At 38.0% G+C, this 17,798-nt stretch overlaps 1 protein-coding gene across 4 annotated transcripts in view; it reads right to left on the bottom strand.

Annotated features, from left to right (window-relative positions):
* The window catches only part of cmb (combover), a 522,232-nt gene that overhangs the window by 468,926 nt on the left and 35,508 nt on the right, over positions 1-17,798 (bottom strand). For all 4 annotated transcript variants that reach the window (XM_067139692.2, XM_067139691.2, XM_067139689.2 and 1 more), the window contains one exon: positions 4,996-5,163. In XM_067139692.2, coding sequence (XP_066995793.2) covers positions 4,996-5,127 — 132 coding nt within the window. In that variant the 5' untranslated portion in view covers positions 5,128-5,163. The remainder of the gene's footprint in view (positions 1-4,995; positions 5,164-17,798) is intronic.

The following is a 17,798-nucleotide window of genomic DNA, read 5'->3' as shown; positions in this document are numbered from 1 at the left end:
GTAGAAGTAAGGACGACATAAAATGCAGATTAGCACAAGCAAGGAAGAGCTTTCTTAAGAAAAGAAATTTGCTCACTTCAAACACTGATATAGGAATTAGAAAGATGTTTTTGAAGACTTTCGTGTGGAGCGTGGCATTGTATGGAAGTGAAACATGGACGATAACTAGCTCAGAAAGAAAAAGAATAGAAGCTTTTGAAATGTGGTGTTACAGAATAATGCTGAAGGTGAGATGGATAGATCGAATCACAAATTAAGAGATACTGACTTGAATTGGCGAGAGGAGATCGATTTGGCTAAATTTCACGAGAAGAGATAGAATGATAGGACACATCTTAAGACACCCAGGACTTGTTCAGTTGGTTTTTGAAGGAAGTGTAGGTGATAAGAACGGTAGGGGTAGACTAAGGTATGAATATGACAAGCAGATTAGAGCAGATGTAGGATGCATTAGTTACGTAGAAATGAAAAGGTTAGCACAGGATAGGGTGGCATGGAGGGCTGCATCAAACCAGTATATGGACTTAAGACTCAAACAACAACAACAACAACAACACGGGGAGCTATCAATATTAATGGGGCTTATGGAAGAAAGAAAGAAGGTAGAACTGACTGAGTCAGCTAAGAGGATGCATCTGGATGTGCTAGGAGTAAGTGATATTCGGGTAAGGGGAGATAACGAGGAAGGGATAGGAGATTATAAAGTGTACTTGATGGGTCTTAGAAATGGAAGGACAGTGTATGGGGTAGGATTGTTTATCAGGAATATCATTGCACGCAACATAGTTTCTGTTAGGCTCGTAAATGAGCGAATGATGTGGGTGGAGTTGGCAGTTGGAGGAATTAGGATGAGAACTGTCACAGTGTCTTCACCATGTGAGGATGCAGATGAGGATCAAGTTAACAAGTTTTATGAAGCGTTGAGGGACATCGTAGTCAGGGTCTTTAGTGAACTTAACATCATCATCATCAGTTTTCCACTCCAGTTGCCCGGGTGTGGTTTACGAGCACTCTCCACTTCTGTCTGTCCATGTACCACTCTTCTCTCAAGACGACATCCCAGCTGATTCCTCTTGTTCCTACGTCCTCTTTCACTTGGTCCAGCCACCTCTTCCTAGGTCTTCCTACCGGTCGTTTTCCGGCCACGACTGTGTGTAGCCATTGTTTTGCTGTCCTTCCATCGTCCATTCGTTTGACATGGCCAAACCATTTCAAACGGGCCCTTGTCACTTTTTCATTCAGGGATGGGTACACACCAGCTTGCTCCCTTATTCTTTCATTCCTTACCCTGTCCCTTTTTGTCTTCTGTACCATAGTTCGTAGGAACTTCATTTCTGCGGCTTGTAGTTTGCTGTCCACTTGTTGGGTTGTTGTGCAGGTTTCTAGGCCATATGTTATTATGGGGGTGAAGTATGATTGGAATAGAATCTGATTTGATCTTAAGGGAACTTGTTCGTTCCAGAGGAGGTTCCGAACTTGATGGTAAAACTGAGCTGATTTTTGAATGCGGTTGTTAATCTCATGCTGTATTCTGTTATCACTTGAAATGATGCACCCAAGATATTTATATTGGTCTACTGTTTCCAGTTGTGTACCTTCCAGCATTATTTTTCCTTTCTTCTTCTGCCTGTTGACAGACATAGTAACAGTTTTCGATTTATTTATTGTTAATCCGTGTGCTTTCAAATGTTCATTCCAGGTGTTCAGCCTCTCTTGGACTTCCTTCTCTCCTTCTCTTCCTTCTCTCTCAAATTACTACATCATCTGCAAATGCAAATGCATTGATGTCCATATTGTTCTTCTGCTTAATTTCTTTCATGACTTCATCCATGACAGTGATAAAAAGTAATGGTGAAAGGGTACTGCCTTGTTGCACTCCTTTAGTGGTTTGGAACCAATCAGAATTACCGTTTCCTATCTGTACGCAACTGCAGCAGTCTTCGTAAAGCATTTTAACTTTCTGGATAAGCCCTTTGTGTACATTCTTCTTTCTTAAACATTCCCATATAGTCTTCCTTGGAACACTATCAAATGCTTTTTCGAGATCCAAAAACACTAGTGTTAAGTCTTTGCCCTTCTCCCAATGCTTTTCTAACAGTATTCTAAGTGCAAATATGAGATCGGTTTAAATAAGTTAGGATATTATCAGTATTGTTGCATTGATGCCAGCATGTCATCGATGTAGCTAAGCCAAAGACACAGTCCCTTCATGTTTTTTACTATTCTGTCATGTTCAAGGTTGTCCATGTAAATATCAGCGAGTATCCCCAAGATGGGGTCTCCCATGGCTAGACCTTCTTGTTTGTATATCTTGTTATTAAAGGTAAAATAGTTTTTGTGCAGAACAAAACTTTGTGATTTTATGAATTAATCTATTTTTATTGAACTTAAGGTACTGTGATTAGAAAGATTGATTTTTATAATTTATATAGTTTCATCGACCAGAATGTTCGAGTACATATTATGCCAAAACTTCATTGCGTTGGACTAAATTTAATTTGGAGCAATACTCATCATTGTCATTTTGTACCATTTAGTTTAACTAAGTCATATCTTACATTTGACTATGGCCTTGACCATCAACATGTTAATTCTTCTTGTATCTAATCTAGTTTCTTACATAACGCCTACATATTAAGTTAAATTCTTAAATGTTCCAAATTATTCTTTTAATAGTGTCTGCATCAAACCAGTCTATGGACTGATGACTCAAACAACATGGCCTTGTTCTTGGAACACAGGAGCTTTTGATGGACATAACAGGCAGTGGCCATCTTGGAGACCTACCACTGCACCATGCATGGGAATTGATTGAACTAAATTTGACTAAAAGCAGGAGAGGTTTAAAATATAAAATATACTCTATAAGCAGCAACAGTATAGGGGAAAACTATCAGGCTTTTAAAAAAAAGTGTGGTGTGATGGTTTTTGAAGTGACCCTTGTTTTTTAAGCAAATAACAAACTGATTTTATTAAACATTAATAGAGCCATTGCTTTGCAGTGTCAGTTCAATATGCTCTTTGTTATTTACCATTAAAAAAATTCTTTATCAATTTCATGTTGAATTGTTTATTCCATAGCCCTTCGGAATGCACCTGTTTAACATATAAGTTGATCAGTTTTATTTTAATAGGCTATTACTGATGCATGGAAAAAAGGGATAAATGAAGAAAGAATCTACTGTGTGTCAGTAATAGAGAGCAATGGTGTATGCATTTAAATATGTAGGTTTGTGAAATGGAAAAATAATTGAAAAAGTAGTTTTCTGTGTATAGTGTTGTGGACTCACTGTATTTGTTCTTTGATTTAGTCATATGTTCAACACTTTACAATTCTTTCCTACTGGATGATACTATGCAAATGTAATGACATGATATTTCATATCTGTCATTAACATGTATCATGCATACAGAAAGTGATTTCTATTAATTCATAGTTAGGGGAAGGTGGGGTATTCGTATGCTGCGGATAATGGTACGCAACTACATTTCTGGTGTGCAACTACATTTCAGAAGTTGGCAGTACTGTATGGCTCCGTCTGCAGTCTTAGCCTAGCGGCGATATTGGTATGTTCCATTCTGATAAAGATGTTGATTTCCATAGGGAACCTGAAATATTTTTGAAAATGAGACAAAGTCTCTCATAGTGCATTGGCACTACCGGTGGCTCCAAGTAGCCTATGTGTCTAATGGCGTCAGTGGGGGTAATTAAATGCGGCTGTGCATCCCAATACCCCGCCTGCATCCCAATACCCGATATCAAGATTTTAAAAATTAACAATATGGGCAGTCATAATATGAAACAATATTCAGTAAACATTAATATAGGATTCTATAGGGATTACAGATGCCGAGGACTCACATTAGAACTACTGCCAAAGCTTCTTGGATAGATGAACAACTAACTTCAGGTTGCTATAGATTCAATAAAGGGAGGCGAGAAATTGTGAGCTGTAGGCCGCCGATTTAATATTAACAAAGCTACATTACGTAAAAGACTTAAAATGTGTTTAGTAGGAAGACGAATGATGGGGAGAAAAGCTACCTTCAGTAAATTACTGCTACCCCACTCAGCCACGGCTTGCTTGTCACCGAGGGCTCTCTCGTTATAGCAGGCCTCTTCTTTAAAAAGAAATAGCCAAGGGCAACATGGGGGTTATGACCGGTAGCTGATGTATACTATTTTACGCTCTATCCTGAAGCCTGATGTTTCACTTTAGAAGTACCTTCCTTATGAGCTTAAAACCTGTGCCCTGTGTATAATGCATTGAGAAGTAAAAATTAAGGTATTAATGTTTATTGGGAGGGCACGTTACCCTGTGACCTTGTGGGCTGGTCGCCACTGAAGAAGAAGAAGAAGAAGAAGAAGAAGAAGAAGAAGAAGAAGAAGAAGAAGAAGAAGAAGATTATGATGGCTGGTATTTAAAAACATTTAGAGATCTGTTACTATATTTACTTGGATACTGCTACTGATTTCCAATATAACAAACTGATATTGGTATTACATGTAGGAAATTGATCTGGAGAACTACCTAGTGTACTTGCATACCAGGAAAAATTTAGTGACCATATATAAATAGGTCACTGTTCGATTCGTTGGCTGAATGGTCAGTGTACTGGCCTTCGGTTCAGAGGGTCCCAGGTTCGATTCCCGGCCGGTTCGGGGATTTTAATCGCTTCTGAATCATCCTTTTGGCTTGGGGACTGGGTGTTTGTGTCCATCCCAACATTCTCCTCTTCATATTCACACAACAGAACACATGACAATACCAACCACCACAGAAACACGCAATAGTGATTACATCCCTCCATATAGGGTTAGCATCAGGAAGGGCATCCAGCCGTAAAACAGGGCCAAACCCACATGTGTGACGCAGTTCGCATCCGTGACCCCACAGGTGTGGTAAAAGCGGTAGAAAAGAAGAAGATATAAGCAGGTTAGTGATGTTCCTTAAATATTAATACACACAAATTAAGAAAATAATTCAAGCTCACCACATTTCGGTGGTGATCTCTTTGAGAATCTCGAGATTCACACACATTATCAAGTGAATGATCTGAAGTCTGATTTATGTTTCTTGGGATAGTGCCTGTATGGCGACCATTTCCTTGAACTCCACGCCTCATTTTACAGCACTGTGCCAAACGTAATTGGTGTGTTTTCTGTAAAATAGAGATATATTATAAAAATTGCAATTAAACACATGAATACTAGCACACAGGAAATATACTTCAAAATATAAAAACAAGCAAAGAGAATTCTACTATCAGCAAAGAACAATTTACTGTAGTATCATTGTATTCCTTACATTTTAAATTTTTAAGACAGTTGAAAGAGATTTTATACCTACCACTACAAATAATCCCAGAATTATTAGTACAGAACCATTAAGTTTAATCTCATTCAGTTTGATGCAGTACCATATGATTCACAAGACAGGCATAAGGGAGTTTTTAAAAAGTAATTATGAATGGCAGAAAATGGTAAATAAAAATGTAAGCTGTCTGTGGAATGGGTATAAATTTTTGAGGCATGTGAAAACAGGTATGTACCTTTAAAGATGGCAAGGTATGGTAAAATCCTGCTGTATTATAACAGAGAAGTAAAGAGACTAAAGAGGTGCAGGTTGGAATGAAATATCGAATTAGAAATGGTTGTGGAAGTAAGGAGAAATTGAAAGAACTTACAAGGAAATTGAAACTAGCAAAGAAGTCAGCCAAGGATAACATGATGGCAAGCACAACTGGCATTCATACAAATTCTAGTGAAAAATGAAAGTGTATGGAAGGAAGGTACTTTAGGGCAGAAACAGGTTCCAAGAAGGACATTCCAGGAATCATTAATGAACAAGGGGAGTGTATAATTGAGGATTTACAGAAAGCAGAAGTATTCAGTCAGCAATTTGTAAAGATTGTTGGTTAAAACAATAATGTCCAGATAGAGTATGTGACTTATATTAACAAAGTATTGAAATTTACCTACGATAACAAAGATATTTATAATAAGATACGAAAGTTGAAAACTAGAAAAGCAGCCAGAATTTATAAGATTTCTAGGAATATACTAAAGACAATGGGTTGAGATATAGAACCACATCCGAAGTACAAACTGATTACAGTTTTCATGAAGGAGCTATACCAAATGAATGAAAAGTAGCTATAGTAGCCCCTGTGTATATAGGAAAGGAAGATAACAATAAAAGTGATAATTACAAACTAGACCGGGCGAGTTGGCCGTGCGCGTAGAGGCGCGCGGCTGTGAGCTTGCATCCGGGAGATAGTAGGTTCGAATCCCACTATCGGCAGCCCTGAAGATGGTTTTCCGTGGTTTCCCATTTTCACACCAGGCAAATGCTGGGGCTGTACCTTAATTAAGGCCACGGCCGCTTCCTTCCAACTCCTAGGCCTTTCCTATCCCATCGTCGCCATAAGACCTATCTGTGTCGGTGCGACGTAAAGCACCTAGCAAAGAAAATTACAAACTAGTCGGCTTGACATGTTGTATGTAAGCTTATGGGAAGCATTCTATCTGATTATATTAGACATGTATGCAAAATTACTAAATTATAACTGGCTTAATAGAAGGCAGTTCAAGTTTAGGAAAAGTTATTCCACTGAAGCTCAACTTGTAGGATTCAGCAAGATATACCAGATATTTTAGATTCAGAAGGTCAAATACCCTTCGTCCAGAAAGGTAGATCATGGGAGACTAATGAAAAAAGAGAATGAAAGTGGGATATACAAAGTTGTGACTAAATAGGTGGCTATATTCCTAGAAAACATAGGCCTAACTCAGAAAATTCGAGCAGGTGAAGCATTATCTGATCCTTAGTTATTGATATGAGAAAAGAACTGAAATGAGACATACGGCTTTTTGCAAATTATGACATACGGTATAGGGTAATAAATAAGTTACAAGATTGTGAGCAACTGCAAAATGACCTCAACAATGTCCTGAGATTGACAGCAGCCAATAGCATGATTATAAATGGGGTGAAAATTCAGGTTGTGAGTTTCACAAAGAGGAAAATTCCTCTCACATTTAATTAGTGTATTGATGGGGTGAAAATTTCTCATGGGAATCAATGTATGTACCTAGGTATTAATATAAAGAAACACATTCACTGGGGTAATCACATAAACAGGATTGTAAATAAAGTTGTAAATAAAGGTTATAGATCTGTTCACATGGTTATGACTGTTATGAAGGTATTTAGGGGTTGTAGTAAGGATGTAAAAGAGAGAGCATATAAGTCTCTGGTACGATCCCAATTAGAGTATGGTTCCGGTGCATGGCCTCTCAACAGGATTATTTGATTCAGGAACTGGAAAAAATCCACAGAAAGCAGCACGACTTGTTCTGGATTATTTCTGAAGAAAGAGTAGAGTTATGAAAATGTTGCAAAGTTTGGGCTGGGAAGACTAGCCCCAGCATTTTCCTGGTGTGAAAATGGGAAACCACGGAAAACCATCTTCAGGGCTGCCGATAGTGGGATTCGAACCTACTATCTCCCGGATGCAAGCTCACAGCCGCGCGCCTCTACGCGCACGGCCAACTCGCCCGGTCTGGGAAGACTTGGGAGAACGGAGATGAGCTGCTCAATTAAGCGGTATGTCTCACTTAGTTTACAAAAGGAGTATAGTTATTACCCCACCTACACAATACAATTAATACCACGTTATGTGGTTAAATAAACACAGAAAATCTAAATTTTAAGGGGACATGTTTCGCCCTTCTTTCATTGGACATCGTCAGCCTTATTTAATCTTGAAACAAGCATTGTTTGGAGGACATTGACATTTATAATTTATAAAAATTGAACTGTGATTTCTTAAGGTAATAACACTAAGGAATAGTAGTTATAAAATATGATGTTGAGACACAATGTATACAACACAAGTTAAAATAATTGTAAACGAAGTTAAAATCTTTGTCGAAAAGAAAATTTGTGTCATATAAAATTCTTGCTCCATTAAGTATTTGGCCAATGGAATGCTACTATAGTAATTATCAGTGGTAACATTCCGATGTGAATTCTTTATTGGGTCAGTTAGCCTTTTGACGATGCCCATTGGTTTGTTGGAACAACTGTAAGGACCTTTGGCTTGTTTGCCACAGTAGAGTTCCGAACTGAATGTGTAAAATGTCCTACTGTCGCTCAGAGTGTAGAATTTGAGCCCATACATAGCTGGTTTTAGAAGCATATACTGAATAAATCCACAGTGCCACAAAAACTACCAACATCTCATCAATTGTTACAAACTCCCCTGGAGAGTGGATCCACTTCAGTGTCAGACATGTGCTGTTTTTAGAATTTTATATGACACAAATTTTCTTTTGGAGAAAGATTTTAACTCTGTTTATAATGATTTTAACTTGTGTTGTATATGTTATGTCTCAACATCATATTTTACATCTTCTATTCCTTAGTGTTATTACCTTAAGAAATCACAGTTCAATTTTTATGAATTATAAATGTCAATGTCCTCTAAACAATGCTTGTTTTAAGATTAAATAAGGCTGATGATGCCCAATAAAAGCAGGGCAAAGCATGTACCCTTAAAAATTTAGAATTTCTATGTTTATTTAACCACATAACGTGGTATTAATTGTATTGAATAAGTGGGGTAATAAATATACTCCTTTTTTAAACTAAGTGAGATCGCTGTTTTCAATACGGAAGAGAAATGAGAGTGATGGTTTGTAATGTAAGCGATGTGTTCCGAGCTGTCAGTGAAGACATAGCGTGGAATGACAAACAGATGGATAAGTTTGAGTGATCATTTTAAAAGCAGGAAGGACCACGATATGAAGATAAGGTTGGAATTCAAGAGGACAAACTGGGGCAAATATTCATTTATAGGAAGAGGAATTAAGGACGGACAGAGTTTACCAAGGGAGATGTTTGAGAAATTTCCAAATTCTTTGAAATTTTTAAAGGAAAAACTAGGTAAACAACTCATAGGGAATCTCCCACCTGTGTGACTGCCCTAAATGCAGATCAGTGGTGAATGATTGACTGAACTGTTACAAACTGCCAGCAGACATATGCATAATCTGAAATAACAATGAGGTTTCCATCAAAGAGGTTTATTTTAACCCTGGACCGCGCGCGCCACTCCATACCACGTTACATTGCACGCGGCAGTGTTTGGACCGCACAACGTAGTTTGCCAACTTTCTTGAACATTATGAGCATTTTATCATTTGTAGGTTAAGAAAATTTATAATAATTGGAAGATGTAATTTTTTTCTAAGAAAACAAAAATATATACACTTTATGAAATTGAATATGTTTTAGAGAAAACACAAATACAAGTCAAGAAATTCAAACACGGGACTGCACTACACAGAGTTATGAAATCAAATAGCGGATTACTGTTCACAATGAAATGAAGCAAATTTAGTTTTCATCTTCAACTTCTTGACTGAACTTTTCACAGGTAATCTTATGCTGACTGTGTTACGGCACACATTCCGATGACATAGGTCACAGGTAACACCAGTCTATATTTTCTTGCGTTCCACAAATGAAGCAGATTTTCTTTTGTGATGCACACTTCATAGTCTCCTTGGTTTCACAAAACTTCGATAAGAATACCTATAAATCACTTGGAAGAGAGACAAGCTGAGCTCTTTCTCTGAGATTTACCTCCATCAGACTCAGTCCCAAATAAGTGAGATATTTCCTTCTCACACAATCCTTTGATGGGCTGTTGGCCAGAAATATCTTGTAATAGTTTATCCCTGCAATATCAAGTTCAAGGAGAAACACTACAAGAGGCCATCGCCTGGCTTTCCTTGCTGTTGTATATGTAGAACACATCCGATCAACAACATCTGTGCCACCCTTGGTCCCATTACGACGTCAAATGGTTTATTAGTTGTGGGATTGATTCCACCTGTGTCACGCATAGTTGATAGAAGGACAAATGTCTTCTTTTTCATCACAAAGGACACTAGTGTCATGTCAGGTTGGAATCCAAACATACTAGAGCCAACCTGGAGAGATATGTCCATTAGAAATTCAGGAGGTATTTCCCTTTTTTATGTCCATTAGAAATTCGGGAGGTATTTCCTTTTTTTTTTTTTTTTTTGTCCCGATGAATGTCAGCCCTTGCTCCAATAAGTATTCGGCCAATCGAATGCTTACATTTCTGTGCGCGTTGCTGTGTTAGGACTGCTCTCAGCAAGCTGAATGGTGGACGCTGTCTTCACGACTGTTCCCACGCTGAACTGCAGCATTACACAACATATCAGTAGTGTTGTTTGATGCTTAGCTGAGTAAGCAAAGATTAGCAGTGCACCAAATCAGGCTGAGCATATAGTGAACAATAAAATCAATCATTCAAAAGTGCGGTCCAAACACCGCCTATGCGTGCGGTCCAGGGTTAATGCAGTTGAATTCTGAAATGTTAGTCTGTTATAACAAACTAAAATGTAGAAAACATTTCCAAGATGAAATGGAAATTTTCAGTTTATTGAAATTAATGACTACCAAATATTAAATATTGAATATGTTAGGGCCACGAGCAACTGCCACACAACCTGTCAAAATCATCACTCCAGATGCAAAGCATTATATTCTTGAGTAGATATGAGTAATTTTGAAATTAAGTTCAGATAGGACATTTCAGTCCTTTTATAGGAAAATAAGAAAAAACTTATACAGGAACCATCTTTAGTCATTTTTAAGAAATCCTTTCAATGTTGTGGAGAGGGAAACATTTTTTGAGCACTCACAAAACTATTTAATTTGTATGTGATTCTGAAACAACAAATCTTTTAAGGTTACATGAGAAGAATTAGTAATATCTAATATGTTAGGAAGGTAACTAAATATGTTTTTCTTTTATTCTTTTTTAAGATGGAAGCCATTCTTATCAGTGTCGACTCAGTTAATATAATGTGATTTTTTACAGGTATGTTACAGTGTTTTCATCAATTCTATATTTTGTATTTGACAGACTGAAGAAACTCACTAGGTTATAGTAGATATATTCATTTCAATTTAAATAATAGTGTTATTGTTATGATGTCCGTGCATATTTCACGGAAGTCAGTAACAGTTTAATCAGTTTAACAGACCACATGCAGATAACTGCCCATCACTTGTCCCTCAGAATCACCCCTGCTTTGCTTCTTGTACCATCAACAAAAATGAAGTCAAGAAAGTCTTGTAATCTACAAAATCCAGGGCAAGTGGGGTCAATAATATTCCTATTACTTGTACACACAATATTATTGGTGCTGTCCTCCCCATACTGACCCACAGTTTCAATTATTGTCTTTTTTAAATTTTGCTAGTGACTTTACATTGCACCGACACATATAGGTCATATGGTGACGATGGGATAGGAAAGGCCTAGGAGTTGGAAACCACGGAAAACCATCTTCAGGGCTGCCGACAGTGGGATTCGAACCCACTATCTCCCGGATACAACTATTGTCTAAGGAATGGTACGTTACCAGCAATTTGGAAGTTAGCTAATGTAATTCCACTTCTTAAGAACCTAGGTTCAATACTCATCTGATTACCATCCCATTTATATTCCTCCTGCCTTCCCCAAGCACTAGAATGGTTGGTACATGTTCAAATATAGGAATACCTGCACTCTCAATCCCTTCTAGACCTGCTGCAGTCTGGCTTCAAGAAAGTGACTGAGGACATAAGACAAGCAATGGACAAAAGAAATGTGACTTGACTCACATTCCTCAACTTTAGCAGTGCTTTTGACACAGTTTTTATCCAGACATTGTTAATAAAATTTGAATCAATTTTTGGTACTGAAGCTTCAAAATTTTTCTGCTCATTCCTTACATATCATAAGTGATGTGTTATAGCTAACAATATTACTTCACAGTGGCAGCTCAGGAAGGCAGCAGCTCCACAGGATTCTGTCCTTGGCCTCATGCTCGGGCTCCCCATTACTGCCGCCAGGTGCCGGCCTGAACATGTACTCGGACTTGTGCAGCTTTGCATTAATTGGTTTGATTGTAGCCGAAAATGAAAGCAAATGCCATCTGTTGCACATCGTTGGAATCACAAAGATATTCGCTTTGCAACAGCACTGCTCTAAGTAGATATCCTCATTGCATGGCAGAACTACAGACAAAAGAATGACACTAGCCGTTGCTTGCTTACACTAAGACTTCCTCATCGTGCAGTGTTTCATGTTCTTTGCTAAATGATGATGCTGAAAGAGAACTGTATCGTAGTAATGATTTGCTTACTGAAAGTGTACGTTCAAGTGAACCTAGTAATAGTGAAAACATAGTGTTATTGTCGATATTGTTTTACCAGCAACAGGTGATATTGACGGGACTTCATACTACTGTAAATTTTCCCAAATATGTAGATTCTCTTCCTATCTCCAATAAACTATAATTTACTGGGCAAGCCGGTTTGAAAGTAGATATTCCTGGCAATTTTACAGAACTGGGCTTCTCTGAATTAAGTTTTTCGTGACCTTTATAGTTTTTAAGAAAATTAATTTTCTATGTCTGTGTTTCTTGTTTATGTGCATGGGTTTTTAGAACACTATGGAGAAAGCAAGGCAGTCTAAATAAGAAAGTGAAAGAGTTAATGATATCTCCTCTAACATAAAATATAACAGATATCACCTTTATGCTGATGAACTCCAAATGTACTGCCACATTAACCCATTAAGGACCGAGCACTGAAAAAGCATAGTTTTTTGGAATATTATTCTGTATTTCTTTTGAAATTAAATCAGAAAGACCAGAAAATGCCAGAACAAAAATTATTTATAAATAGTTTAGGTTCAGCATAATGTTGCGTTTATGCAACTTTGGGCATTTAGCGAAAGTGAAATTGTTGGAAACAGTTCGAATGAAGATGAACATTGCATTTTTGACTCTTGTAAATTGTTGTGCTCTTGCACAGTTGGCATCTGCTTCTAGCTTTGTTTTCCTCTTGGATTATGAAATGTCCTATTTGTCAACTAGCCTAAATTTATAAACAGAGGCCACCACCACTTTTTACCCCTAACTCGAATCTATAATTGGCAATGTCATTGTCGTGCAGATCAACTCCATCCATGTGCGTATTGTATTCAGAAATAAATTTTGGCTGTGGTACAGAGACACTTTTCTTTTCTTTCCTACTGTACCTTTTAGCAGTTGCTATTGGTTGTACAGTACCATTGTTGGTTGCCACTGTCACATTTGCATTGTCATTCCACCTGACCATCAAAACTTCGGCTTCACCTTCAAAAGCAAAATCGAATGAGCCCCGGGCTTTCTTCTTCAGAGCTGAGGAGGGTTCTAAGGGACACTTAGCAGTACGGTTTTCACTAATGGTACCGGCTGCAAAAAAACCTTGAAGTTTCAACGTATGGAACAATTTGTATGATGAAAAGAAATTGTCAAAGAAAATGCGGTGATGAGATGGATTATTTATAACTGACAGCAAGTCTAAAACCACTTTTTCCCCCAGAGAAACTTCAGAGTTTTCACTGCCTAGTCTTTTCCCACTATAAGGCATAAACTGATATAGATAACCATCTGAACTGCACAAACACCATAGCTTGAAGACAAAATGTACAGGTTTTCCTTTGATAAACATCTTGCAGGAATGTCTTCCAAAATACGGCACCATTTCCCCGCCAATGGAGAGGTTATGTGAAAAAATTCCGAATTGAAGGTGGTTCTTGTTCATTACGTCGAAAACAGACCTCAGTTTTGAAAATTTGTTGTTCTGATCCAGCAAACTGTTATCTGACAAATGCATGTTTTGTCTGATTGTCATAAACTTGTTACGGCTCATGCATTTTCTAACAATTGTTAGTTCTTTGTCTTAGTCCTTTGACCAGTACAACTTCATAGCCAGCAATGTGTGATATCCAGAAAAGGATCATTATTCCCATAAATCGCTTTACACTTACAGTGCTTAGCTGGAAGGAATGGCGGTTATTATTGTGAGTATATTTGTTTGTATAATCAACAATCATTTGCAGAACTTGTGAATCGAAGTACAGTAAAATTACTTCGTAAGGTGACTTACCACCTACATTGATTTTTATTTCTTCCATTTTAGTCGACTCTTCTGAGAATGGTGAAGTACAGACAAGAGCAACCTTTCTCCAGTTTAGGAGCTGCTCCTTCTTCCTTTCTGCTTGCTTTTTAGGTTTTCTTACAGCTGAACTTCCAGGCTCATACTCCGGTTCTTGTTCAGTACGTATATGTACTTCAAAGGTACCAGCCACGTCATGTACTTGTTCCTCTTCCACAAGAAGGTCTTCGACTATGTCTTCTTCATCCGTTACTTCAACATCAAGTGGAATATAGACAGCGTCAATGTTAACTGCATTCACCAAGTCATCATCATCTTTTTCTTCTTCTTCTTCTTCTTCTTCTTCTTCTTCTTCTTCCAAGACTGCTACGAGTTCTGCCACAGTTAGTGTTTTCTGGTAGATCTGAGACATGTCTGAATACAAACAAATCCTAATATAAATAAGAAAGATGTCATACATAATTCCACCGCAAACAAAAAATAGGTCCTATTTATAAAATAATTCATTTTATAATACAGTTTAGCCTACCTTTCTTGCAATATCATTTCTTTATCAGCACACAATTACAGTTTCAGCTTCCTCACTGCACTACAAATGCACACTTCAACAATGAAGGAAGGAACAGAGGTTGCAAGTTCAGTCAAGTGAGCAGTCTATGAATCAGGAAAATATCCTTGTTAATCCCAAAGCTGCATAAACGCAACATTATTGTTTGTTTTTTTTTAAACCGGCTTCATGTGATAGATTCATTGTGTGAAAAAGACCTATTGTCTTACAAATATGTCTATAAAATTTGAATATATAAAAACAGACATAAAATGTCTATTTCTGAAAGAAAAAACTCTCAAAAAAACAACCTGATTACATGTTGTGGTTTTTCAATCTTAAAACATTCAGAAAAAATGCCATTACATGTATTTAGTGTGGACAACTGGATCAACAATACTTCTAAGATGTCCTTTTAATATATCGATGCTTAAAATTAAAATTCACTGAAACTTTAAATCGGGGCAAAGACAAAAATGAAATGTTGCGTTAGCGCAACATTGGGCCTTAATGGATGAATACAATATATATATTGAATGCAATAAGAGATATTAACACCAACCTTCAACAACTCAGTTTGTATGCCACTGAAAACTCTCTCCTCTTCAACTCTAAAAAAAAAAAAATACTGAACACTTAAACTTGGTCCTCAGAAATGATTAAACCCCATGTATGAAAATTGGCCCCGTGGTGTAGGGGTGGCGTGCTTGCCTCTTACTCGGAGGTCCCGGGTTCGATTCCCAGCCAGGTCAGGGATTTTTACCTGGACCTGAGGACTGGTTCGAGGTCCACTCAGCCTACGTGATTAGAATTGAGGAGCTATCTAACGGTGAGATGGCGGCCTCAGTCTAGAAAGCCAAGAATAACGGCCGAGAGGATTTATCGTGCTGACCACACGACCCCTCGTAATCTGCAGGCCTTCGGGCTGAGCAGCGGTCACTTGGTAGGCCAAGGCCCTTCAGGAGCTGTAGTGCCATGGGGTTTGGTTATACTATTCCTCCGGTGACATAAATGCATCCGTAATCCTGTTCAGTAAGGAAGTGAAGAACCTAGGCATGATACTGACAAACTCTCAATTGGTCGACACACATAAGACCAAGCTCGATAGCTCCAGTTGCTTAAGTGCAGCCAGTATCCAGTATTCGGGAGATAGTGGGTTCGAACCCCACTGTCGGCAGCCCTGAAGATGGTTTTCCGTGGCTTCCTATTTTCACACCAAGCATATGCTGGGGCTGTACCTTAATTAAGGCTACAGCCACTTCCTTCCCATTCCTAGCCCCTTCCTGTCTCATCATCGGCTTAAGACCTATCTGTGTCGGTGCAACGTAAAGCAACTTGCAAAAAAATAATAATAACAGATACATAAGAAATGCATGCAGAAAGATGTACGCAACGCTACACCCTCAGAAACAACATAAGGACATTTTGCCACAAGACGTAAAGACAAAACTTCTCCAAACTTTGAAACTACCGATATCCGACTATTGCAACACCGTCCTCATTGATGTCACTCGTGCCCCAAACTAAGAAACTGCAACAAGCATTGAAATCTAGTCTTCGATTTGCTTTTTAACTTGTGTTATGATACTTACATAATCCCCTAGCTACAGAGCTCTTTCCTGGCTAAAACCTAACAGGCAGCAGAAATTTTATAGATGTACGTTGATGTATCGAAATGTGAATGAAAATCTACCCAAATAAATTACTTCAAAATACCATTTCTTGTCCTCATTCCATAACTGTAACACTAGATTCAGCACATCCCTCGTTATTCCTGCCAATCAATCTTCTATGTATAACAGGTCCATCGTAAAGGACTTTGGAATTCACTTCCAGCTGCTGTCAGGTGCTCTAAGGCAATATTAAAATTTAAAAATGCATGCAGAAATAACCTGGGGAATACCGCTGACTGTTTCGTGTGATTGGTGATGTATGATAGGTTTTGGTGATTATGGAATGTGGGCTAGTAACACTGCCATTTTACTGTACAACTGAAGAATACTGTTGTTTCTTATAATTAATACTAGGTTATTATTACTTTTATTGTTATAGTGTACATGTACATAATATTAAGTTTTTTCTCATGTGCACAGAGTTTAAATAACATCACTGTCTATTGCCATACTTGTTTTACTGTAATGATGTTATGTATTGTGTTATGAAGCTTACATTTTTCAGTTTGTATTTTAACTGTTTTTTTTATTATGAATTTTCTCTTTCCTTTTTTGTACTTTTAAGCTCCGGATTTACATAGTTAAGTGTAAGAGAGGGCCAGGAGCCCACAAAGAGAATCAGGTAACATACTGCTAAGCAGTGCCTGACAATATAAACACAGTGTTTCCTTAGCTACTGGGTCACAAACCTCTTCTTCAAAACAGAAATATGAAGGAACCACCAACTCACCAGGCTATAATGGTCTTCACCAGAGAAACGTTTGTCCTTCAAGCGAAGAATTCCTCTGTGTACCAAAAATCAACAACAGAGAGTTGTAAGATATAAATACCCTCAAATACTACAAACATCAACTGGGAACAAACCCACTACCTAGAAATGAGTAGGTCAACGACTAAGCAACTGTGTCAATGAGGCTGACTCATGAAAAGAATCTGCCTTATCAGTCAACCACTATAGCTTAACAGCACCTTAACAAATTAAACCAAAAGTACTCGATTCAACATATGAACATATCCCTCAAATCTTACGAGTGTGATGTCACGACATGGCACTGCACAGTATAAAATACTGATTACAAAGGGCACTAGGAAAGTTTTGCAATGTGAGTGAACACTTTAGACTTTTTCAAAATAATTTCCACCACACTCAATACAATTCTTCACACGTTGAAACCAGTCACTGAATCAACTCTGCCAATTTTCTTAGGTTACATTTTCACACTCTTGATCCCATGCTGCCAGAAGCTCCTCGTCGGATGCAAAATGCTGCCCTTTCAGCTTCATCTTCACTTCTGGGAAGAGTGCAAAGTCACATGGGGCAAGATCAGGACTGCATGGTGGGTGATCAAGCACAGTCAACCCTGATCTGGCAAGAAAATCCATTGTTACATTAGCACGATATGCTGGAGCATTGTTGTGATGCAACAGCCAAGTGTTGAGCCGTGGCCTTGGATGGAGCTGCTTAAGAGCCTGGATGACCTGAGGCAGACAAGTCTCACTGCACCATTTCACAGTAACTGTCCTTTGTGTTTGTAGCACAAC

This window comes from Anabrus simplex, chromosome 2 (assembly GCF_040414725.1).
Source record: "Anabrus simplex isolate iqAnaSimp1 chromosome 2, ASM4041472v1, whole genome shotgun sequence".
NCBI classification, from domain to species: Eukaryota; Metazoa; Arthropoda; class Insecta; order Orthoptera; family Tettigoniidae; genus Anabrus; species Anabrus simplex.
Note: the sequence above shows the minus strand (reverse complement) of the source record. Positions and strands in the feature narration are given on the sequence as shown.